This window comes from Juglans microcarpa x Juglans regia, chromosome 3S (genome assembly GCF_004785595.1).
Source record: "Juglans microcarpa x Juglans regia isolate MS1-56 chromosome 3S, Jm3101_v1.0, whole genome shotgun sequence".
Taxonomy (NCBI): domain Eukaryota; kingdom Viridiplantae; phylum Streptophyta; class Magnoliopsida; order Fagales; family Juglandaceae; genus Juglans; species Juglans microcarpa x Juglans regia.
This window is the reverse complement of record NC_054599.1, coordinates 3,727,573-3,753,422: the sequence shown is the minus strand read 5'-3', so window position 1 is coordinate 3,753,422 and position 25,850 is coordinate 3,727,573. Positions and strand designations below refer to the sequence as shown.

General features: G+C 33.7%; 3 protein-coding genes across 3 annotated transcripts; all 3 read right to left on the bottom strand.

The window, feature by feature from the left end:
* Positions 1-11,008: 11,008 nt before the first annotated feature.
* Positions 11,009-12,295, bottom strand: LOC121258435 (FCS-Like Zinc finger 5-like). Its single transcript, XM_041159946.1, has 2 exons — positions 11,860-12,295; positions 11,009-11,526 (listed from the first exon to the last, which is right to left on the bottom strand). Exons 1-2 carry the CDS (start codon positions 12,174-12,176, stop codon positions 11,364-11,366), a joined length of 480 nt encoding a protein of 159 aa, XP_041015880.1. The 5' UTR covers positions 12,177-12,295; the 3' UTR covers positions 11,009-11,363.
* Positions 12,296-15,425: 3,130 nt separating this feature from the next.
* On the bottom strand, positions 15,426-18,805 carry LOC121257568 (probable glucan 1,3-beta-glucosidase A). The gene is given in 9 exon segments (XM_041158620.1): positions 15,426-15,716; positions 15,719-15,751; positions 15,841-16,193; positions 16,899-17,054; positions 17,359-17,528; positions 17,682-17,846; positions 17,987-18,190; positions 18,308-18,427; positions 18,595-18,805. Coding segments are annotated over 9 exon segments (1,533 nt in total). The 5' UTR covers positions 18,781-18,805; the 3' UTR covers positions 15,426-15,570.
* Positions 18,806-22,355: 3,550 nt separating this feature from the next.
* Positions 22,356-25,667, bottom strand: LOC121257569 (probable glucan 1,3-beta-glucosidase A). Its single transcript, XM_041158621.1, is given in 9 exon segments — positions 22,356-22,687; positions 23,171-23,523; positions 23,881-24,036; positions 24,331-24,394; positions 24,397-24,499; positions 24,669-24,830; positions 24,927-25,124; positions 25,234-25,353; positions 25,485-25,667. Coding segments are annotated over 9 exon segments (1,521 nt in total). The 3' UTR covers positions 22,356-22,505.
* Positions 25,668-25,850: the final 183 nt, after the last annotated feature.

Below are 25,850 nucleotides of genomic sequence, written 5' to 3'. Positions count from 1 at the left end.
TATAGTTATTTATATAGAATTTTAAAATTTTATATTATATTAATTAGTAATTTATCATATAGTATAAAATTATTTTATATATAATTATATATATTATATGAACCAATCCGATTCGGTGTCAGAAAAAAGAAAACTGGAACCGAATTGATTTTGAACGGTTTTGAGAAAAATAGAACTGGTACTGGACTGGAACGAACCCGGTACTAGACCAAAGCCACCAGTCTATCTGGTTTATCGGTTTTATTTTTCACCCCTACTTATAATAGTGAATTTTATTTCTATAAAAAAAAATTAATAATATATATCACATAAATTTTTAATATTATATTTATCTGTACGTGCATTAAATCATCCAATTCGATTAAATCGTTAAATAAATCTCAATTAAAAATGGTTAGTAAATATGCTCCATGCAGCTGGCTAGACTGAATTATTTTGATATATTCATTTTCTTTAATATAAGAAATTTACACGATGATGTAGTTTAATGTGATCTATCAAATTATAATTTTTTTTTATTGTAATGTATATTTAACGTATTATATTACTTTTCTTTTTTAAGAGAAATCGTCATCATTCATTCATTAGAAAAACTTAAATCCATAACCAGGTACGTTCTGGGATGTCCCTGTATCAAACATAACATCATAAATCAAAACAATACATTTGAAATTCCACCAGTACACTATTTCTTTTTGTGAGTGGTCTGGTCTTCACTATTGTTAATATTATCTACAAACAAACGTTCAAAAGACACAACTTTTTGTCTAAATATAGACTCAACCTCACTCTTCATAGAAAGAGATGACTCAACCTCTACAAAAAAATATCCAAGAGACGAACTATTTTTTTCTTTAATTAACAATAAGGAAACCAAAAAGTAAATCAGTAAGATAGATGCAGAAAATTACGGATTATAGTTTGGACCAACTCTAGTAGACTTCAGAATCTGGGACGGCCGGTTAAGTTAACACACTTATCTATTTCTAGCCACAAAGATCAGAATTGAAAGGTCTGGTGTCTGGTGATCTAGTGGGTGTGTTGAGAAGAGCTACCGGAAGGGGTGACGTATGAGGACCAAGCGTAGTGATTTTTGCAAAACCACCACTTTCAAATGATGCTTGACTTGTGAATCTGTTTATGCCGCGCGTGTCTATCGAGAGTTGCCAGAAAGCTGTAAATTTATCTTTTTTGGCCTTCAAGAAACTAAAATAAAACTAAGCAAAATGAACATTGATAAACAAGGTGGGTGAATGGAGGAAGGAAGAGAAGGAAGTTGAGGCCTACTCCCCCTCAGGAGAAAATTAGATCTGGAGCCTTTATTTTTTTACTAGAGGGAGAGAGGGGGAAGGAGGCGCTTAGGATTTTTTCTTTCTTCCAACATATTATATTAATTAATTAATTTAATGTGTAAATATCTTTGTGTAAGGTTTATTTTTAGACTTTAAAATCTCGTTTAGATATTGAGTTAAGTTGAGTTCTTTATCAATAATAGTGAGTTGAGATGGTGGAGTGAGTTTTGTAGAGCCCACCTAAGATGAGTTTAGATGTATTTATGAAAAGTTAAAAAAGGTTGTGGATTCCGCGTGTAAAAATATATTGAATTGAAAAAGGTTGTGGGTCATACAAGTAAAAAGATTTTTAGTTGAATTGAGTTGGGTGTTTATGCATGGGATTTATAACTTTTTTCAACTCAACACCTCTTTATACATGGGACCTACAATCTTTTTCAGCTTCCTATAAATACATCTAAACTCATCTTAATATCTAAACGCATATAAACTCATCTTAGTTGGCTTCCACAAAACTCACTCCATCATCTCTACTCATTACTATTCATAAAGAACTCAATTCATTTTAAATCAGCTCAACATTCAGACGGGATCTTAAATGAAGAAAGATAACCAAATAAAATAAACTTAAGATTGTACATGTCTGAGAAATTCTTAAGATTGTGCTTCCAATTCAAGACTGTAGAGACCACCAAGGTAGTAGCTCAGTTGGTATGAGTTAGTATTTCATGGTTTCAAGGTTAGGAGTTTGAGATAACATAAGTTAAAATCACTTATGGCTTTGGACCAGTTAGATACTTTGGGGGTGTTGTGGTGACAAGCTCGCCCTTAAGGTAATAACTCTGGCTCAAATCGGACATTTCATAGCCGGAAGAGACTCCTATGGTTACGCCGCCCAAAGAGGATTACTATGCTGATCGTCGGGCCTCGTTTGGATTCGAAGATGAGTTGAGATGAGTTGCGAATAATAGTGAAATGAGTTGTGAATAGTAGTGAGATTTGTGAGTTAAAGTTGATGAATAATAGTAAATAGTAGTGAGATGAGTTAAGATGAGTTGTGAATCCAAACCAGTTAGCCTTTTTGGTTGTACAAATGAGATGAGATAAGATAAAAAATTTATGAGTAATAATGAGGTAATTTGTGAATAGTAATGAAATAGTTTGAGTTAAGATTTTTATGGAATTTTGGAAAATTTGATAGAAAAAGTTAAATAAAAAAATTATAAAGTTAAAGATGTTTATAATATAATTTTTTAATATAATTTTTGTTTCGAGAATTGAATTTTTTGAATTTTTATTTTTTTGTATTTTGTTTGAAAGTTTGAGAAAGTTGTAATGATTAGATGGAAATTTTAAAAATTTGAAAACTTGAAATTAAAAAATATTTATATTTAAATGGTGTTTGCAGACCATTTAAATGGAAGCCAACCTCAACATTGTACGAGTATAAAATACTGGATTTGCAGAAAAAGCAAGGACGTAAATATTGTCACACCAGAGTATATGAGCATAGGAATGAGGGACTTGAACTTTTTTTAACAGCATGCGTAGCCAACAGAGTTTAGCTGTCGCAATGGCCAAGGTCTATATTCAATCTCTGTGGAGGATCTATAAACAATATATTTATTTATTGACAAGAAATATAGCAAATTCAGAAGTGGATCTTCTATCATCATGATTACATGTCCAATCTCCAAACCGAGTCCAATATACTAACAATTGACAAGTTCCCTTAGTATAGAGAACGCCATGTTCAAGAGAACCTTTGAGGCATCTTAAAAAACCCTTTTTTGCGGCAGACCAATGAAAAGAAGTTGGGATGTGCATGTATAGAAGATGTTACATAATAGACTTCACCATTATTGAAGTTACAAATATAGAAGAAGTTGGGCGATCTGACTGTCTGGCTACCTGAAAATTTGATGGCAATTATAAGTAGGCTCGCTAGACTAAAACAGAGAAGAACTAGATTTATAAACAAATCTAATAAAACTAAAGTTTATAAACTGATATCATGATTCGATATGATACGTTAAATTTTTTTTTACAATAAAAAGAACTTTACAATATAATTTACAACAATAATAATTAGCCACGTCAATTTATAAACATTATTAATTTATAACTTGTCTCAAGGTATAAAAGATTAATAATATCTGGAGTGATCGATCATTAATTATAAAATAATTAAGTAGCTGATCACCGCATGCATGCGCACAAAAGATAAAAAATATCTTAGAGTGATCAGCGACGTCACGGTATATATATCTGATCTTTAATTTCTTTAATTCAAGGTTGAAACCCAAAAATTCAAGTGCATTCATTAATACTCTTTTATAATTAGCACTTGATGCAGACAGTAGATGAGTACTCAGGCCACAACCGAAATTTACATCAAATTATATTAATTATATATATAAATAAATAAAAAAAATTGAAGAAAATTGTTAAAATATAAGACTTGTTGCACTTTTTATGTAAGAAATTGAATAAAGTAACTTTGAATCAAGAAGTATTAATTATTAAGAGATCGAGGTCATAACCCCGAACGTACGTTATGGTGCCGATGATGATTATATATATATATATATATATATATATATATATTATTGTGTTATGTTATAAATTTGGTTGCACCCCAAGCCTCTAATATTTATGCAAACCTTGAAAGCAAACCCAAAACCAAACCCCCTCCATTAATTCTCAACTCTGCACTGATCAATTCATTAGAGATGATCTCATGATCATCATCCATCGCCTGACCATATAAAAATAGAAAACATGACGTTATTTTTTTATTATAAATTTTATTATTCTCAATTATTATATTAGTACTTGATGTGACATATTTTAAATAGTTTAATAAGTTAAGAATTTAAAAATGAAAAAATCAGTTTAATGATCAGTTAACAATCTAAATGAAACAAATGTTTCACATTAATTAAATAATTATCATTGATTTCTCTATAAAATAATCACATGACCAATTATGTAAGCTGTATGCCTTCTCACAAATAATAGATATTTTGATCATCAATTGCTTGATCTATTACTAATATTTGACAAATTAGGAAGATCACTTATCTATTGTTTTAACAATTAAAAATTCCAAATTTATTGAAGCGGACATCATGCACGTACGGGCATGGCTACGACTACCTTAACCGCGGGTGAAATAATATTGGAAGGTAAGATTATGTATATTTATGTGCGGGTGAGAGACTGTATAAATAAATGGAAAATGACTAGCATAGAATTATTTTCACAATAACTTGCACAACTTAGATCACCGGATTTGCTATCACTAGATCTTTCAGATCTGATATATGTGATTGAAAAGAGACAAGCGTGTTACCTTCACACGCTGTCACAAATTTTGAAATTTACCGAGTTGGTCCAAATTGTAATCTGTTTTTTTTTCATATCTATCTTACTGCTTTCTATTTTGGTTTTCTTATTGTTAATTAAAAAAAAAAAAAAGAGTTCGTCTCTTAGATTTTTTTCTGTAGAAATTGAGTCATTTCCTTTTATAAAGAGTGAGATTAGGCTGTCTCTTGGATGTTTGTTTATAAAGAGTATCAACGATAGTGAAAACTAGACTAGTCATAAAATAAAATAGTATACTGGTAGAACTCTAAATGTGTTATTTTAGTTTATGATATCATATTTGATATGGAGAGATTCTATAATGTATCTGTTAGTATTTTTTAATAAATAATTTTTTTTTCATTGAAGTTTTAGTTAAGAGATCATTACCGTTGCTTGCTTCGGTTTTATTTTCTCTTGAATTTGGATTTATGTACGTACGCAGTTTAGCTTTAATTAATGCTTATTAAAATGACCGTTGATTGGCTATCGTTATTATTCTTGATGATCTTTTCTTTTGCCGTTCCCTTTGTAAAACGTCAACTTTTTGTCAATTTATTTTTTCATTGATTACAAAATTGACGTTTATTACGTTCGGAAGAACGTTGGCCATTTATTTCGTGGTTGTTCTTTTTCCGTTTACGTCGTTGTACATCCTGGGTCCTTTCTTAGTCTATTTATATTGTTTATAAGTTCTTTGTGCAGACTATGGTGAAATATACTTGAGAATAAGTGAGATATAAAAAATAAGTTTAGTGTGTATATATTTTTTAGAATATTTTCAGATAAAAGAAATGTGTTCTTTTGAGTGGTACTTTAGACTCAACTACTTGTATAGAGTAGGCTTGAGTCATACGATGATCAGTTGGATTGTTGTATCTTGAAGGAGTCAAGTCAAGAGAAAATCTGCTGCACTAGTTAATTTGAGACCTTATACACCGCAGAGGGTTTGAATCTCTTTAAAGAGAGCGATATTTCCGTACCTCAGTCCAAACTAGCTTCGTCTTAATTTTAATTTCATTGTAATTTTTTATTATATTATTGTGATTTCACAAACAATATCTGCTCATGAATGTAAGTTTTTTAATAAATGAATGATGATAATTTTCTCAAAAAATAAAATAAAATAAGAGGCGTTGTTTTGATAAAAAAATTTATAAAGATAATATCGTTTTATAAAAATATCCTCAATTTAAAATATGATAAAAAGAATTGCATTATTATAAATAAAGAAGAATATTTTGCTTCCATGCAAGTTGGTACGATTAATTAATGTCAAATAATCGAGGACCAGTTGTGTGTGTACAAGGAAAGCGAACATGACAAATAGAAATTACGTGGAACACAAATAAAACCTTGGTGTAGACCTCATGTTTTTGCGTTCTTACGTTTATATATACGTATACAATGAGCAATCATATATTAATAATACTATGGTTTCGTCGATGATCTGACGTCTCTTGATCAAGCTGGAATATTATGACTTCATCATCGCTCTAATTAAATGAATGCCAAAATACCACATGATCTTATAATTAATATAAAATCATCGCGCTTGAATGAAATAATTGATCATGATTGGCAATGAAGAAAATTAAAGTAATATTCCTCGTGTGTATATATGTGTGCGCGCGTATTTTTTTTTTTCTAAATTATGTACATCAAAACTCATAAAAACTCTTGTAGGCACATGTACGTACGGACTTGTAGTGGCAATGGTGGTGGGACTAGTGAAATAGAGTACGTAAAGGTTATCATACGGGTGCATGGCTACGTACATGCATGGAGCAAAAGGAAGAGAAGTGGTAGCGATGGCGCCGTCGCGTGTGATGAGTAGGGAGAAAAGAATGAAATTGTACTTATAAAAATAGAAGAGGAAAAAGAGAGTAAAATAAAAAATAAAATAAAAAAAAGGTAAAGAGAGGATGACGGCGACACAGAGGTTTAAATGAGTGGAAAGATAGAAGACAATGGTGGCGATGACATTAATATTGGATGTGCCACTAACCAAATTATGAAAAATACCTATGAAAAATACCTCATATGATCTTATGAAAAATTATTGTAAGGTGTGAGAGTGAGTAATGACTGATGCATAGTAAATTTCATTGCAAATAAAGTAACAATAACAAGCAAGCTGGTTAAAATGAGATTGATCTATTCTTACCATTAATATCTGTGTTTTGAATGCAATGAAGTTCTTACTCGGATATGCATCCAAATGAAATCAATGTTGTAAATAAATCGAGTTTGAACAAGTAACAAGTGGTTGAGTTCTGATAATTTAAATTCTATTCAAACATGAGTAGTTGAGTTTGAACTTATCACAGATCAGTTACATTTTATGTTTACGAAAAAAAAAGCTTACTCATTTTTTGAACGAGTTTGAGTTTATTTACGAATTATATAACTTTGACAGAATAGATCACTTATATTATATTTTATAGCTTTATCTACTACAAATATTAGAAGAACGGTCTTTTGACTTTATATATATAAATGATTATATTAATAAAGATAATAATAATTTATACAGAAATGCTAGAGGTCTCGATGAAATGTCCCGAACTTTGCATCCCGAATGGCGTGGAGTGACCCACGTGGATAAGCCACTTTCGTTTTATTACGAAAAAACCAATTTGAATTTAAAAACAAAAAACGTCATTCCTCTTTCATTTTTCTCTCTCCTTCCAGCTCCCTTCCGTCCCTCTCAAATCAAATCTCCTCTGTAGAATGAAATCTCATCCCGTTTAGATCTCCTCCCAGAAATGTCATCTTTTGTAGATCTCCTCTGCTCCTTCAATGAAATGTCATCCTCTCAGATTTCCTCGCCTTTGATACCAAATCCAAACTAAAAGTTTAAACTGAGAGATGAAAAGGTTCGACTAATATATGGTTCATACAAAATGTTAAGAAAGGCATATTTGCTTGGAATAAAAGTATCTGGAATTTACAATAGCCACATGGCCACAATGTCTGAAATTTATAATAGCCACATGTCATCTCCAGCAAAAAATGTCATCTCCACAAATAATAATTCATCGAAGGAGCAGTTGGTCTAATATGAAGAGCCTCTGTTGTGTATACTTGCAAGTCCTACGTCATCACCCTCATTTTCTGCATGTTCTGTGTTTGAATCCATTGCAAATCCAACCTTTAAAATACTTAAGAAGTTGCAACCAGATTCAAATAAAGAATTAAAAAAAATTATGAGTTTGATATTGCAACCAGATAAGGGTGTAAATTCAAACTGGAAAACGGGTCCGAACCGGTTTTACCGGTTCTTAGAATGTAAAAACCGGCCGGTTCCGGTCCGGTTCTGGTTTTAGGATTTTTCGGACCGAACCGGTTAATAAAAAATATTTATAAAAATTAATATTTGTATTATTGTATATATAAGTTTTATACAAAATATTATATATATATTAATATATATAAGTTTTATATATTATGTATAATTATAAATTTTTATGTGAAATTTTTATGTATAATATATATAATTATATATATTCATATATAAAATAATTTCTTATTATAATTTATAAATTATTATATAAAATGTTAATACTAAATCACTAAAAGTTTATAACTAATACTAATAGTCTAATATAGACTAATGATTATAGTTATACTTATAATTAATACTACAAGTTTTTACTAAAAGTTTATAACTAATATTAATATTAAATATATAATTTATAACTAATACTAATATATAACTTATAACTATATCAATAGGCTAATATTAATACTATTATATAGTCTAATATATTAATAAAAGTATAAACCAGTTTTTTTTTTAAAATTTTATAAACAAATTTTTAATGACAAATTGTGAAACTTATATTTTAAAAAAATCGAAAAATCAGACCGGACCGGATCGGAAACTGGTAAAATTGAAAGTACCGGTTTAGGAGGATAACTGGTGCGTAATCGGTTTTGAAAAATACAAAACTGGTATATACCGATTCGGTCCTAAATTTTGTTCAAAATCGAACCGGACCGGATCGATTACACCCCTACAACCAGACACAATTAAAAATTAAAAAAAATTCTGGATTTGAAATGACAAATTTAGCCGTATTGGACCATCTTTTTCAAGGCCTGACAATAGTGTGCATAGACAAAACCAAGCAATCATTACAACTCATTTAAATTTTTACATGGAAGAATTTTCGGTAATGTTAAATAAAAATTCATTGCGAAGAATGTACTATATATTTGTTATGGTTAAGATGATTAAGACCACCAGCAGCATTACACCCATAAATGATCAACTGGATGATCGATACAGGTGTGATGCTAGCTTATGAACTTTCATGATTGTAAATGAGGTTGTATTGGCAATAAAGATAAAAAAAAGTAATGATCATCCCAACTCAGATGGATGCAAAGTTCCATCAAATGATTATATTACACCACATATGTTGAACTATGAAGAGCTCAAATCTCTCCTGGAGTTACCTTTATACCATGTTACCCAAGAGATATCAAATAAATATATTTATCAAAGAGTACTTCTAACAACAATTTCTAAAGAAAGAAATCTATATTTTTTTATGTAGTTAATACATACTGGGGGATCCCCCTCTAGCGATAGAACCCAAAATAAGATTACTAAAAGAGACAGTTCAGATGCAAAAAGCAACATCTTCAAAAGTTCATTTGAAAAGAAAAACCTTTAGCCCCACGTCATGGTCTGGGTTCCGTAAATCATTATCCTTAATATTCTATCCAATATGTTTGGTAATAACTTCTTAGAGCGACTACAAGAGGGAAGAAATGTTATTTACCGTTTAGATTCTTGGAAAAGCGAGGCCAGATGGAGGGGAGTTGAAAGATGACGTCGGAAATTGAGGGCTGCTACCGCACGAAGTGAAGGCCGGTGCTGAACAGAGGGAGAGGGAGAGGGATTCCGTCCGTATGGATTATGGGGGTCATCTGCAATATAGGTTTGAGGGAGTCATCTAGTTCTGAATTAATTTTCAATTTTTCATTTTCTTTTTTAATATTAAATAAATTACGTGACACATGCCACATCAGTCGGGACAAATCTTCGGTGACCGGAAAAGAACTCTAATTCATATATAGTCATGAGTAGAGATGGGCATGAGAAATAAGCAATTTCTTTTTCTTATTTTTTAAGGCAGGCAAATAGCAATTAATCAACGGTTAAAAAAAAACATATTGGGGTGTGTCGTCACTCGTGTTGCTCCAGATGAATGTCCACATTAAACCAGCTGTATTGTGGTCCCTTTCCAAACTTGGGACTCCTTTATTAATTAATTATAGTCCTTCCAATGCATACCCCTACCCGAAATTACTTTTTTATCCCTTGCTCTCTCTACTCCACCCTCGTCACCAAGTGGCAAGTCATATCATAAAAGAAAATTATAATCACGTGGAGCCCACAGAATGGGGGGGGGGGAGAGGACATTGGTATTCATATTAGTGGTCCCACCTCCCACATCCAAGTGGCCAACTCTCAAGCATCATCTCCGTACTATAATTTTCATCATAAATAATATATGAATCCTTTAAAAAAAAGGGAGAGAGAGGAGGAAGGCTGTTATATTAGTTTGAGAAGTTATATTTCTTTTCCTTATTTAAAAAAAAATAGATAAAATTAAATTTTATATAAAAAATTATATTTTTAAAAAAATACTTGAGATTTGTATACTCTAAATTTATCTATAAGATTACTCATTCTACTTTTTACATTAATTTCATTTTCGGTTAAAAATTTTCAATTATTAATGTTCCGTTTAATTAAAAGTAATATTATATATAAATTTTAAATAGATAAATTTCGTACAGATCTTTTATAAGAAAAATGAATCACACTAATAAATGATAATTTTTTTACATTTTTTTAAAATATACTCTACTATTTTACAAAAGTTTGTGCTAGAGTCATCTATTTAAGGGTTTTACGAATCATTTCTCAAAGGCTAGTCTTGTCGGAAGATCTTGTAAGGAAAAAGGCAATGAGCGGACGCCGGAAAGAACTTTTTAAGTCAATTAGTTGGCCATTTCTTTTTTTTTTTTTTCATCTCTGAACATGTTTTCTCCATTTGTTTATTAAGAACAGAAATAGGATGCCTGGGAAGAGACGGCAGTATTGTTGGTGTCCCAAAGATTCAAAGAAAAGAAAAGCTATGATTTCCTCCATCGTCTGAAACAAAACAAGACAACAAAAGCCAGGTGCATGTTAATTTAAAACTGTACTGCATGGGAATCTCTTCCAAACCAATAACAACTCATTCAAACTTGTTGTGGGCATCGATTTTCTCGTTCAAATCAAGCATCATTCGCGTTAAAAAAAAAAAAAAAAAAATGGAAACTGGAACTTGTAAAAATATGCATATTTCTTCCATTACTACAACAAAAAGGCAACACATGCTGGAGGGGAAGAAACTCTGAAGAAGAATTGCGCACAGGGCTTTCTGGTTGTATACATAATATATATATATATATATAAAAAAAACAGTCGACCCCTCCCAATCCCATCTTTCCCACCAAAAGATATCTGCGCCCCTGCTAGTTTGCTGCTCTTACATCTCGGCTATATATAATTCATATTCCTAGTTAATAGTTATTACTTATACATACATGCAAATATATAAGATGCTGTGTATGTATATGTATATATTATATATATAAGCAAGAGTGATTAAAGGTTTTGAAGGGCTGCCGGTAGCGTTACTAGGCGGCGACTGTCTCCCCTTCGGTGGAGACGGGGGCGCCGGCGATGGTGGACGATCCTCCAGTTTCCAGCTTCTTGGAAGCCAATGAGCATTTCTCCGATCTTTCGTCTTGATTCATCTGTTGCTGCCGGCACTCTAGACTGCAGAAAGCAGTGTCACCCCTGCAAATTTATTTATATAGGTCATGACTAAGTTCAAAACTTTAATTGAAGCTTTTATTGTTGCGGATACCGAATATTTGGCATGGCATATATATAATCAGGCCGAAACATAAAAACCTTAACTCCAACTTGAGAGATTCTGAGAAATCACGCAAAATCATAGAGATGTCTGGATTCAAAACGTTGCCAAACAGATCTTAACACCCATGTAAGGGTTGAGTTTTAAATTAAAAAACTCGATCAGTAACAAACATAGAAGAATCAAGGAAAAATGAAAAACAACTGAACTAACTATAATAAGCCAGAAGACGCAGGGGGAAGGGAGAATAATACCTATACATGTAGATGTCACGACTAGGGACCAACCGGCGCTTGCAGAGAGAGCAAGACCTTAAGAAGTTAGCAGAGGTGGTCTCTACAAAATCGGCCGAACTCCGCCTGAGGTTTCTGGGAGAGACTATGGCCAGCAACCGCTGATGATCTAGCCCGCCACCTGGCTGTCCCTGGAAGTTTAAGGGGTTGTGAGGATCGGTCGACGGCGGAGAAGCAGAAGCACCGTCGACGGCGCCGGTGTTTAGATCGAAGGTAATCTCCGTCATGCTCGTCGTCCTTTTCATCGGGTGGCGTTGCCTCTTTCCCAGCAACATCATCTCTTCTGCTACTGAATTCTAAAAAGGTGCAAGAGTGAAAAGCCTGAAACGAACGAGCTAGAGAGGGTGGAAGGGCTAAAATGGAGGTTGTGAGAGATAAAAGAAGAGCCAGAAGCCTAGGACTGAATATGGGCCGTCGATTTGTGATTTCGCTTATGATGAAAAATCAGTCCACTCCATCCTTCTGGGTTAAAAAAGCTAAAAAGATCTGAATTTTTTTTCCAGGTGAAAAGAAGCTTTGGATACTGGAGTCTCCAAAGACCAATCACTTTGGAAGTGAGAGTTATTGGCCACCCAAATGTTGCCACGTCATGCAATAAACAACCTGAAATCTCTGTATAACCATTCATGAACGAGCAGGCTGTGTAGAGTACACACGATTTACATTATCGAAGTTGTAAGATTTAATTAATAAGATTTAATTTTTTTTAATTACAAAAATATTTCATAGCTTAATACCATATCTTAGATTTATTTTTATTGATTTATTTTATAATAAAAATAATTCTACAGTCTGACATATCGTATCAAGTCACAACAATTTGTAAATTTAATTTTATAAATTTATCGTAATTTTTTTGTTTGTTCAAGGCCGGCATAGTGAATGAATAAAAAAAAAAAAAATCTAAGAACACCAAAAGGACAAGGGAAGCTTTTGATAAAACATTTTATCAAGGTAAATGCAATGCATGTAAAGGAAATAATAATAAATAAACTTGCAACTTTGTTTGAAATTGAGGATAGTTACGTAAAAACTCAAATAAAAATAGAGTAATACAACTCCATTGATTAGTTGTAAAATAAGTTTTAAAAAGAATTATAAGTATATATAATATATTGCCAAAAATGAATATAACCCAATAAATGATAATTTGGAGCCATCCTTTCATATATTTCTTGATCAAAACAAGGGAAGATACAAAAATGACATTTTGGTAAGCTTTTAGAGGTTTTTCTTCATTTCCACTGCTTCCTTGACAAAAGAGAAGTCAAAAGCCTAGTTTCTGGAAAATGAAATAACATATCTTTAATATATATACAACAGATATTAAAATTTAATTTTGCACTTTAAAGCCTAAAGGAAGAGGAGTCGACGACTCGAGCAGCTAGCGCGTAAATTACATTTCCCAGAAAATTAAATAGCCAAATTAAAGTAAAAGACAGCCAATTGATTGGCAGTATGAGGGGTGGGTCGTTCTCAGTGGCATCAATCATTTTTTAGTGGGTTCCAACTCCAGGTCTGCCCACTTGCAAGTCTCCAGCTTATAATTTGCAAACTTGCAAGTCTCCAGCTTATAATTTGCAATTTTCCGAGATTTCAAGGATTCCCAAAATTAAAATTAATGGTTTTTCCTCTTTTTTTTTTTTTTTTTGTAAGTAAAATTAAGCAGGCAGAAAATCTAAAAGAATATTAGTTTTTTTTAATTATCTTGATCATATGTATATATTAATGTTTAATTTTAGTCTAATTGATATGCCGGGACGATATTTCGAAAGTGAAATTAGGGTTCAAACTTACGACACTTATCATTTAAGTAAAGTTTATTTAGACGGCACACTCGTAAATGTAATCACCATGAATAATGTTGTTAAAACTTATGGCTCTAAATTTACTTAGACAGCCTAAATATTTAGTCATTATATTCAACAAGAACGGTGTTAGTAAGTTGAACCTCGCAAAAATTTGGATTAATATTTTGAAAAAATCTAATTGTAAGCGATTCTTTACATTAATACACACATTTATTCAATATGATTAGTCAGAAAGTAGATTTTATTGAAAACAGTATTAATTTAAATTTAGAATATGAAGGCAACAATATTAATATTAATATGAAGGCAACAAAACTCTAATTTTTTAGATATTTAGAGAGGGAAAAAAAAAGTCATCATCCACTTAATTAGTTATTATGCTCTCATTGATTAGACATTAGATATTAAAACCGAATTCACAACGTACAATAGCAATATATCAATGGTTTTTGTAAGAACCTTAGAAAATTATATAATTTCTACTTTTCATTTCTTTAGTATTACTTTTCAAAGGTCGTGGTCCCTTGCAAATTAATTAATTGTCACCTTTAATTAGACTTTTACGGCAGCTTCTTAGTTTAATTTTTTTTTCACTATCATTACATGATACAATTAGTATAGGCCGCGGCTAGTATTTATTTATTTATTTATTTACCATAATCCAAATTAATTACAAGGATTTTGATTCCTTCTAGTATTAATTTGTTCGAAGTTTAGAAAATACCGAAAGAGAGATACACATATCATTGATAAAATGTACGTGTTATACATTGTTATTGAGGAATATTTAATATTGTATGAGAGATTTGCACAATAAGTAATAAATATTAAATTCATCTATAGATTTAGATTTTTTGAACAATTGATAATTTTACAATGAAGTTTTAATTAAATGGACGTTGTATCTTAACTCAAAGTGCATGGGAAACAATAGAGAATAAAATACAGTAGAGTAATTGAATATATATTGCAAGTCCTTCAGAATAATGTCGATGACGATTGAGAAAAAGAAACGTTGGATTTTAATTTAATTTCTATTGAAATAATTGATGTTTCCAACCGACATGGGCATGGGCAAGACTTTACGATCATGTCCTCAGGAAGGCTATATGACCAGTTCCTTCTATATATGTGGACTCCACTGTGTTTTTTATTTTTTATTTTTATCTTATCATAAGATGAATGTCAACTTAAATGTGATATGATATGACGAGAATACCAAACCATCTGTACTCCACGAATACTTAATAATTTTCCTTTGAAAGCTCCACAATTTATTGTAGAAGTATCAATATCCGTGGTGTAAATGGTTGAAGAGGACAACAAACCCAATAAGTAAAAGCAGCTAATTAAAAGCTTCTGTCATGATCAGTATATATATATATATATATATATATATATATATATATATGTAATTCATTAGATTAATCGTTTCATTAGTCACTATTCACTATTCCACACCTCACATCTTATGAAAAAAAAAAAAAAAAAAAGCTTTCAGATGTGGGGCATGGGCTGTGCGGGTGAATAGTAGTTGATGTATAGCAAAGACCAATTCATTATCATAAGGAGCTTCAAAGTCTTTAGTGTTGAGTCCTCAATTTTTATTCCTTTAATTTGAAAACTAGTAACATTTTGAAAACTGGTAATTAACTTATAATTATGCAACTACTTTTAGGCACCATCCAATCATTATGGACGTAGATCATGTAGATCACAAAATGTCAAATATCATAAGTAAATTGGTCTACATGATGATGATGATGATCTGATGACCTAATTAAGGAGTAATTAAGACATGAAACTAATTATTAAGGAAACTCCAATTACAAGTAGCAGGCCTGCTAAGTACTGGTGTAAACTAAAGCTTGATATAACCATTCTTGATCAGCCACTCCATACTCCAATGGTTGTTCACGTTTTTAAGAGTCCAGAAAGCCCACCCAAATGTTGCTCTTTTAAAGACATCAAGCAGGGCCTTAATGTATCTTTTATAATCCTCTTGTGAGCCTCCTCAACTAGCCACTCAGCTCCCCATTCACCTGCAAAAAAAGCACATGATGATCTGGCAACTTCTATGGTCTTGTGAGAGAATATATGTATATAATATTTGTGGTTAATTTGGACATACCAATAAAAACAAGGGGACCATTTGAGGTTGTGACATAAGCGATGTCCCGGGATCTGTTGCCGTAGATAAAATCAATGTTCTGTTGGGCAGTCAAGTTGTAATATTTAGTGTTGAAGAGGTTGTAATAGTGCAAATCTAGGACAATGCCCTTTAAGCCCTTAGCCAGAGGGAAGAGCTCCCTCTCGTCAATTTTCCCAATCCGATTATTCAGAACCACATAAACCGTTGAGGAGTGCTTGCGGACGGCATCATAACCAAGCATGTAGAACTTGTTTAGCATCTCTAGGGTTGCTTCTGGTGCTTTTGGCTCATTCAGCAGTTCCATTGCATAAAAGCTCGGGCTCTTTGCATACCTATACTTGCAAGTCATGATCATCATGATCAGAGTAATAAACATAATTAATACACAAACGATCGAGTCGGCCACTAGTACATGATCATGAAATCTACCTCATGTATAAAGGTTCTAGCTAGCTAGCTAGCTTTGTGCATGCATATTATGATCACGTAGTTATAGATTAAAGTCACATCTCTTCATTTTTTTTTTATACCAGGACTAGTGGGGGGGGGGGGGGGGTGGTTTTTAAACTTGATTCTCTCATATTATATATATATATGGCTGGGATAGTCCCACATCGGCTAGTAGTGATCTTGCTATGGCTTTATATTGAGAGAGGCACCCTCTCTTGCACAAACGCTTTTGTAGGATGAGTTCTACCTCAATTGATATCAGAGCCAAAACCGATATCGCCGGAGGTAGTATGGGCCACTCCTGGCAAGGGTCCCTTGGTTTGGTAGGCGTGTGGGGCCGCTGCAAGGGACCCCCGAGGGAGGGTCGAGTATGCGGGCCGGGATAGTCCCACATCAGCTAGTAGTGATCCTGCTAGTGGCTTTATATTGAGAGAGGCACCCTCTCTTGCAAAAGTACTTTTGTAGGATGAGTTCTACCTCAATTAGTATTTTATATATATATATATATATGTTATCGAATGAATAATTCAGCAGACGTAATTGAAGATGAATAAACGTGATGATAAATGCTTGCAAATGTATAGTACCTGGCAGTTAAGAAGTCTATGACATCGACCGATTGTTGAATAGTGTCATCTGTTTTTCCCCAATCCTGACTGCCATCTCTAGATCCGCCATGCACCCAACCATTTTGGCAACCAGGTACTGCATGTAGGCCAATAACAATCTTTATTCCATATTTCCTGCAGATAAATAAATAAATTAAACACCCATTAATGATCATGCAGAGATACCTATTGATCATAAACCACATATATAATTTGATGCAATAGCTAGCTAGCGTAGTATTAAATACATAAAATATTAGAATAATATATAATGTTTCATATATATATAAGCCTCGATCGAGCTTGCATGTTTGTGAGTTTTTAAACCCTAATCTATGATCATAAAAAGATAAAATATTGTTACCAAATTAAACATGTACATTATATATAAATATATGTGTGTGTGTGTGTAGGAATGCATGCATTAAAGTATACGTACTCAGCCCAGGAGAAGGCGTTGTCTAGAGCTTCCAAGGAACCCCCAACGTAGGGATATGGAGGAGTCGGATCGCTTGCTATCCACCAACCAACTGGAATTCTAACACCGTTTAGCCCGTTTTCTGCTATAAACTTGAAGTCATCTTCCACTATGAATGTGTTCCAATGCTCCTGCATGTATGAGATCAATCATGAATGTCCACATGTTATGGTACTACTAGATGATCAAAATCTTCAAGTTTTTATCTGCATTTGAATGTCTTAAATGGAAGAGAGAAAATTGCATAAAATGAATCAATTAGGAAGAAACAAATCATGTTTTACCCTCATAATTTGTGGGGCTCTCTCTGGTCCATAGCCATTAGTTACTTGAAACTCTCCGCCTCCGTTCAACCCTCCTATGTTTATTATCTCAAAGACTGAGGGATCGTTCTTTTCCCATTTGCTTTTCCCTGCAAAATCTGCAGTCACAACCCCTTTTGCTTTCACCTGCACATGAATTTCACCAAATTTAAGCAGATCAAGATAGACACAATATTAAATATTTATTTAGATAATCTTAAATATAATAGCATCTCTATTGGGATCCAAGCTGCTAAAGTTGGCATAAGATCAGAAAGCAATATTACCTGAAGGAAGAATCCATTGGGTGCTTTGATTCTCACGAGGCTGGAATTACCTGGTTTTCTAACAATCTCAAATGTCTCTGATTTTCCAGGCGTGTCCGCAATGGCTACCACATCTACCCCATTCCGGCCATTGGTCATGTCCAGCCCCACGAACTGCCTATTAAAGACTTTGAAATTGAAAGTTTTCTCATTGATCCTCCATAGCTATACCAAACAATTAAAGAACACAGCTTGTATGTGTCAGTGATCGAAATCAAAGAATGCCAATTTTTACAAGCTTGGAACTTTCAAATCATAATCATTTTTAACCAAGCAACTCACAATGAATGTCTCCCACCCAGAACCAACAGTTCTGTTTGCAACTATGATGGTTCCTCCCCCTGTTTCAGCGCAAAGATATTTCCCAGTTGCAACCGATTTGAACAGAATCTGAGATCCATCCTAATGAAGTTACAAAAGAAAACAATCTTTCAATAGTTATTATCTTTAGAAGATGGTCATGCGGCACGGCCATCTCATGCACTGTTGATAGCACAGACTAGTTTGATTTTCCAAAGAAGCTTAAAATAAAGATAAGTAAAAACTAAAAGATGCATATATGTACAAACCAAAAGGTCTTTGTTGGGGATGCCATCAAGGAGAGAAGGTGTAATATATCCTTCTGTAACCAGCCAACCTCCCAGGTTAACAGCTTTCAGTCGAAACCTTGGTTTTAACCTCTTGCCATGAGAAAAAGATACCATACAGAAAAGAAAAAGCAAGCCTAGTAGCAATATTCTTGAATTGTTCTCCATAATTTGTTTATGTTGTTATATATCCCCTATGATCGAGTATATCATATTTATAATAAGGTTTAACAAGGATGAAATTGAATACACAGCGGATCAGTCAAAATCCAGAAAGTTGAAACTTTGATCCTTTTGGGATTGAATAGTCTTTCATGTGGATATTGTTGATCCTTTTTAAGAAACGAAATTTTGTAACGTTTTTTTTTTATATCATGTTGCCATGCATGATGATGTTGTTTGCAATGCAAAAACGTTTCATGTATTGCTGCAAACGTTTTATTGGCTGCGCCAAAGACTATTGCTTCATTGTTTGCTTTTGTAATAATCTCTTAATTATGCGAACATTTCTCTGAATTATGCATTGGCTGCACATCATTCATTTAAGACGTTACTTTAAATAACTCAATATTCATTATACCTATTAACTATACGCGATTTAGTGCGTCAAACAGCTTGTATCTAGCAAGTTCCGTGTGGGTGCAGGCAGATGTGTAATAAATAAGTTTACATGCGTTTGTCTCTCTTTCATTCTAAGTACAGAGTAAAATTATAATAGATTTGACTTGTATTCTATAAAATGTACTTTGTGAAAATCTACAACTAGTGAATGATTTTGTGATAAGATTTTGTGGCAAACATAAGGCAATTTAATTCGGTTAAAGGGTTTTTGTTTTCTAATATGAGGAATGATAAAATATAAATTAATTAAATTTACCTATCAATTTAAGTCTTTTGAGCATTTGATAATTTAATAAAGAAGTCTTACATCGTTGTATCTTTTTTTTTTTTTTTTTTTTCTAAGAAAGCAAGTTTTCATTTAGATAAAGAAAAGATAATACATGTGGAGGAGGTGGGGTTCCCCAAGAAACGCCCCAATATAATAACCACAGTACAAATGTGGAGGGAAAAAAAAGAAGAAAAAATGGTTTTGGGACCAATTTCTTGGTCCCCACCCATGCCCTACAAACAAGGCGCTGTCTTAAAAGACAGTTTTTAATAGTTCATATAGCCATGCGAACTATAGAACCATCATTGAAGGCGGTGGAAGCTGTGGGTGCATTGTAGATTGTTGTCTTGGAATATTTCTTGGAGATATCCGTATTCCATTTTTCAAAATCATTGGTTAAAGAAAGCGATAACATAATAGAAAATATGATATCGGATGAATTGATATGCGGCAGAGCATCTGTCTTCCCACGCACCTGTTGTGGTATGTGGAGACCAGCGCCGATGGTTGGGAGGTGAGGTGGGGCATATCTGAAAGATCTTAAGGTGGGAGATTTGCTAGTGCAACGCGTGTAGCCGGTAGGCTCGTCAAGGCACAGCGGCACGTGAAGGCCATGCACCGAAGCAAGTCGCGTGTGAGGGTCACTCGCCAAGATTTTTGCCGCGGTTCCGCATCGTTCCAGTAGATCGGCAAGGTTGCGTGGTGGGGTGTGTATCGACTGTTGGTTGTTGGAGTGCGATATATTTTACCAAAACCAAACTGGTGGAGGGGAGAGAATAAAAATACTACCATAAAAGCCAAAGCATATACACAAAGTGGTATTGAAAAGGGAATAGAGACTCCTCTCCGGCGAAAACACTTGAAGAGATTTAAGTGTTTTAGAGAGAATAGAGAGTTTCTCTTTCTAAAACTCATGGAAAGCTTATTTAGATTGTACAGTTAAATCGTTGTATCTTAAGTACGAAGCGAGGAACAATAGAGAATAAAACAGAGTAGAGTAATTGACTATTGCAAGTTTGCTTGCCCATGCCCATGCAGGTGGGAGACATCAATTACTACTAAAGAAATGAAGTTAAAATTCAAAGGGTTTTTATGTAAGTCTAATTAGGTACTTTTTGAATACACAAACACTTTCATCCTATTTTAAAATGTCGTGTTAATTAAAACTTATATAAATATTTTAATTATATAACATGTTGTAATAAAATTAGAGGATAATACTATCTATATTTAAGAATATCTAATAATTTTTCATATGGTCTTTATAATTTATTGAATAAATATCATTTGTGGGGCAAATGGTAGGCGAGGACAACATGTCCAATCAGTGAAAGCAGCTCCTCTCATCAATATGCAAATTTACCATCATTAGAGCATCCACATTGAACTATGCATATGTATATGTATAGTCATATTTTCATAATCTGACCCTAAAATCATCTGTATTGGCTTATGCATATCTATATATTTAGCTACCTATGAACAGTAGTTATTCAAATTTGGATAAACACTATTCATTCTACAAATCATATTTTAATAATTATCTCTCTCTCCTCTCTCGATCGACGACCCCCCCAATGGATTATTTTCTTTTTTTCTCCCCCATTCGTTTCTGGTTCTCTGGTTCTTGGTTCCTCTCTCGACTCGAAAATTCCAACGGAGATCAAACCCGTGCACCTCTCTCTCACGACGGCTGTCAACGGAGATTGCGACGGCTCTGGGCTCTTCATGGTTGGATTTTATGTTTGGCTCTTTACATTTCAGGTATGAAATCGCTAGGTTGAAAAGCACATAAACTTCTCCCTCTGTTTCTTCACGGTTTCGATGTGATGCTATCCCTTCATGGTTTTGATTTGTGCTATTTCTTCATTTGTTGTTCTTGGTTTTAGATTAGGGTTTTAGATTAAGCCTAACTAACAACATTAACTGCACCGAGATAGAGAGGGAGGTGTCTGATCTGAATGAGAATTGCGCCTTTCTTTAATTTTTGGGCTGCTTTTGAAAGTAGAAACATGAAAGGGCACCTAGGGTTTCGATGATGCTGGTTTTAGATTAGGGTTTCTATTCTTGCTTTTAGATTCTTGTTTTTAAATGTAAATTTTAGCCATTGAACTCATGGTTTGTTCCACTGATTTGTCCCCACTGAAGATTAAATATTGGGTTATATAGAACTTCTTAAGCTTGATCTATGTACACTTATTTAAACTTGGTAAAAAGACCCCAAATTGGTTCTGGTTTTACCCCTGTTTTTTGTACCTCTATATGGAACTATATTTTGGTTGGTGGTTGGTGGTGGGTGGGTACCAATCGATTGGGTGAATTTTGTTGTTGGTGGGGTTTGGTTTTGCTGGAAATTTGTGTTGCTGGATGTGGTTGCTGCTACTTGTTTGTGTTGTAATGATCTTGAATCAAATTTGTATTGTAATAAATTTGTATCAAAATCAACTTTTTGGAACTTGTATCGAGTTGATTTTGATACATAGAATTTGTATTAAGATGACATGTTAAATATGTGCTGTTTATGAGCACATTGGATTCATTTGGTGTATATAAATTTGATGTATTTATTATATATGGAATTGCTAAATTTAGATGCATGAAATTGCATTAATATATGTTATTAGATGCTATGAAATTGTATTTAGGCAAAAAAAGTTAGGGAAAAAAGCTAGAGTATTAATATATGTTATTAGATGCTATGGAATTGTATTTAGGCAAAATAATAATAATAATATTTTATTATTATTTTGTCTGAAATATGCATAAGTTAATGTGAAAATTTTGTTTGAATGAAAAAATAATTATGCAAAAGAGGTGATTTTGTATATGCATATACACATACTAATACTAATGCTTAGGAGCTTCAAAGTCCTAGTCCTTTTTATTCTTTTTGGAAATATTAGTAAACATTTTACTTGGACCATGAGCTGCCAATCTACCTAATTATGCTGCAGACAAAATATCAAATATGATAGGCAGATTGGACCACATAGTGCTGTAAAAACTAAAGCTTGATATAACCATTCTTGATCATCCACTCCAAACTCCAATGGTTGTTCACGTTTTTAAGAGTCCAGTAAGCCCACCCAAATGTTGCTCTTCCAAAGACATCAAGCTGGGCCTTCGCGTATCTTTGGTAATCCTCTTTTGATGCTCCCTCAACTCTCCACTCAGCTACCCATTCACCTGCAAAAAAAAAAATATTTGGGTTGTAAATACATTTCACAAAGAGTATTACCATTAGCTATTTCTTTTTTAGGACACGTATTGAGTTTTTTTTTTTTTTTTTTTTTTTTTAGGGATTGCAAGGAGTGATATTGTGGACACAATTCGTTCCTCATGATGATGCTACGACATGGATCTACGACTTTCGACTTTAATGATACCATTGAGAAATGATAATTGTAGTCGTAAGTGGATAAACAAATCGCAATCACTTTGAAAAAAGTGGATAAATACGAAAGTAATATAAAAAAATTAATTTTTAAAAGTGGATCACATTCTTTTTCAAAGCGACTGCACAACGCTTGTGCACTCCACGACTGTATGTAGCATTACTCGTATACGGCTCAATCTGATCAGCATTTGTAAACAATGAGAATATGACATCCTCTTAATGGAATATGGTTTTATGAAAGAATATTAAGGCCATTCACCACTTGGACATACCAACGAAAGTAAGTGGTCCATTTGAGGTTGTGACATAAGTGAGCTCCTGGGTCCTGTTGTTGTAGACGAAATCAATGTTCTGCTGGACAGTCAAGTTGTCAAATATGGTGGAGAAGAGGTTGTAATAGTGCACATCAATGACCGAGCCCATTAAGCCACTAGCTAGAGGGAACAGCTCCCTCGCGTCATTTTGCCCTAGCCGGTTAGACATGACCACATAAGCCGTGGAGGAGTGCTTGCGGACAGCATCATAACCGGCCTTGTAGTACTTGTTTACCATCTCTAGGGATGCTCCTGGTGCCAGAGGCTCATTGATCAGTTCAACTGCATATAGGCTTGGGCTCTTTGCATACCTGTACTTGTAAATGAGAGTACACGTATATAAACAAACGAGTCAACAAGTACTATAAGAGCTACCTGCATGAAGGCTTTGGCCCTTTGCATTTTATGGTTTCATATTAGAAATAGGAAAATACTTTAGATACAAAGATTATATAAAAGTAAATTTATAAACTGACGTAGATTGATGAGGTACATCAGATTGTAAATTTACTTTTATTATAAAATAAATCTAACGGATTTCATAAAACTACGTCAGTTTGCAATTTTACTTTTATCTAATTTCTTTGTCTGTAACAGTTCTCTTAGAAATGCTACTTTTCACGAGCAGATGTGGTTAAAAATGAATATATTTACATGTAACTATGTACCTTGCAGTTAGGAAGTCTATGACAGCAACTGTCTGTTGAATATTCTCATCTGTTTTTCCCCATTCCTGAGAGCCATCTCTGGAAGAGCTATGTTCCCAACCATTTTGGGAGCCAGGTGCTGCATGCAGATCAATTATAATGTTCAGTCCATATTTCCTGCAGACAAAGTACAACACCCTTTTAGATATGTGTTGATAAGCTATATAATAATTAGGTGCACATTATGATCATAATCAACAAGAACGTCTAAGCCTTTCAAATGGTTGGAACTTGGCAATCTCTTAACTTGAGAGATTCGATAGAGGGAAAACATGATACTTGAAACAATGAACACGATTTTTGTAGCTTTTTCTCATAGTTTCTCGTCCAATGAAAGATACACCTAACTTTCTTCGGTCCAAAAAGGTGGAATAATGTTACCAAAACATGTACAGTATTATATGTACGTACTGAGCCCAGGAGAAGGCATTGTCTAGAGCTTTCAAGGAACCCCCGACATAGGGATGTGGAGGGTCGGATCGCTTGCAATCCACCAACCAACTGGAATTCTAACTGCGTTTAGTCCATTTTGTGATATGAACTTGAAGTCATCTTCCACTATGTATGTGCTCCAATGCTCCTGAGATTCAATGTCCACATACAGATCTGAGTTATTATATATTATACACATGAAATGAATTTTTAACCATTTCTTTAAGTTGTTTCATAACAAATGGGGCACCGGCTTTAGGTGGTCTATTTTCATAACATAAATGAAAGCAATAAGGATGAAATAAGTGCTTGCTTACCCTCATGACTTGTGGGGCTCTCTCTGGTCCATAGCCATTGGTTATTTGAAACTCGCCGTGCAACCCTCCTGTGTTTGTTATCACAAAGACTGAGGGATCGTTCTCTCCCCATTTGCTATTATTCCCTGCAAAATCTGCAGTCACCAGTGTCTCTGTCTTTGCCTGTACAATTTCATCCAATTTAATGATGGCGAGGTACAAAACCTTGTACGTAGTGTGTTTATTTTCTCTCTAGATTTATACAAATAATATTATTACCTGCAGGTAGAATCCATTGGGCGCTTTGATTCTCACATGGCTGGAATCACCCGGTTTTCTAACAATCTCAAATGTCTCTGATTTTCCAGGCGTGCTAGCAATGGCTACCACATCTATCCCATTTCCCCTGGTGTCTAGCCCCACGAACTGCTTGTTAAAGACCCTGAAATTGAAAGTTTTCTCATTGATCCTCCATAACTACACCAAACAAAGAACACCCACCCGTATATGTCAGCAAAACCAAAGAACGTTAGCTCGATCGGAAATTTCAAACCATAATGAACCATTTTTAACCAAAACAACTTACGCTGAATGTCTCCCATCCTGAAGCGGCACTTCTGTTTGCAACTATGATGGTTCCTCCTCCGGTTTCAGCGCAAAGATATTTCCCAGTTGTAACCGATTTGAACTGTAGTCCAGTTCCATCCTAATCAAGTAACAAAAGCAAACAATGACATTTACAACTCGGTCATAGGAATCATGCAAGACCTTCGATCGGCTGCTGTGACATGATGATTTGATTTGCAAGAATGAGAATTTTAAAAATAAGATACAAACCAAGAAGTCCTTGTTGGGGATGCCATCAAAGAGAGAAGGTTTAATCCATCCTTCCGTAACCAGCCAACCTCCCAGATTAACAGCTTTTACTCGAAAGCTGGGATTTGTCCTCCCATGAGATAAAGATACCTTACAGAAAAGAAAAACTATGCCAAGTAGCAATATTCTTGAATTGATCGCCATTTGTTTATCTTGTTATTGATCCCCTTCGAGTATATCATCATATATATAATAAGGATTAGCATGTGCATAGCAGAGAAACGTTGACCAGTTTGGAGTTGAATATTCTTTGTGGATACTATTGGTCAATGTCATGGGTAATTAAGAGAATTCTTAGCGGTTCTGGTTCGGTTCATTGATCAAGGC

What these genes read in the sequence shown, in the direction of transcription:
- LOC121258435 (XM_041159946.1), bottom strand. Translation starts at nt 12,176, where the DNA reads ATGATGTTGCTGGGAAAGAGGCAACGCCACCCGATGAAAAGGACGACG. An exon ending in CGTGACATCTACATGTATAG is followed by an intron (nt 11,527 to 11,859) that starts GTATTATTCTCC and finishes ATAAATTTGCAG; the next exon opens with GGGTGACACTGCTTTCTGCA.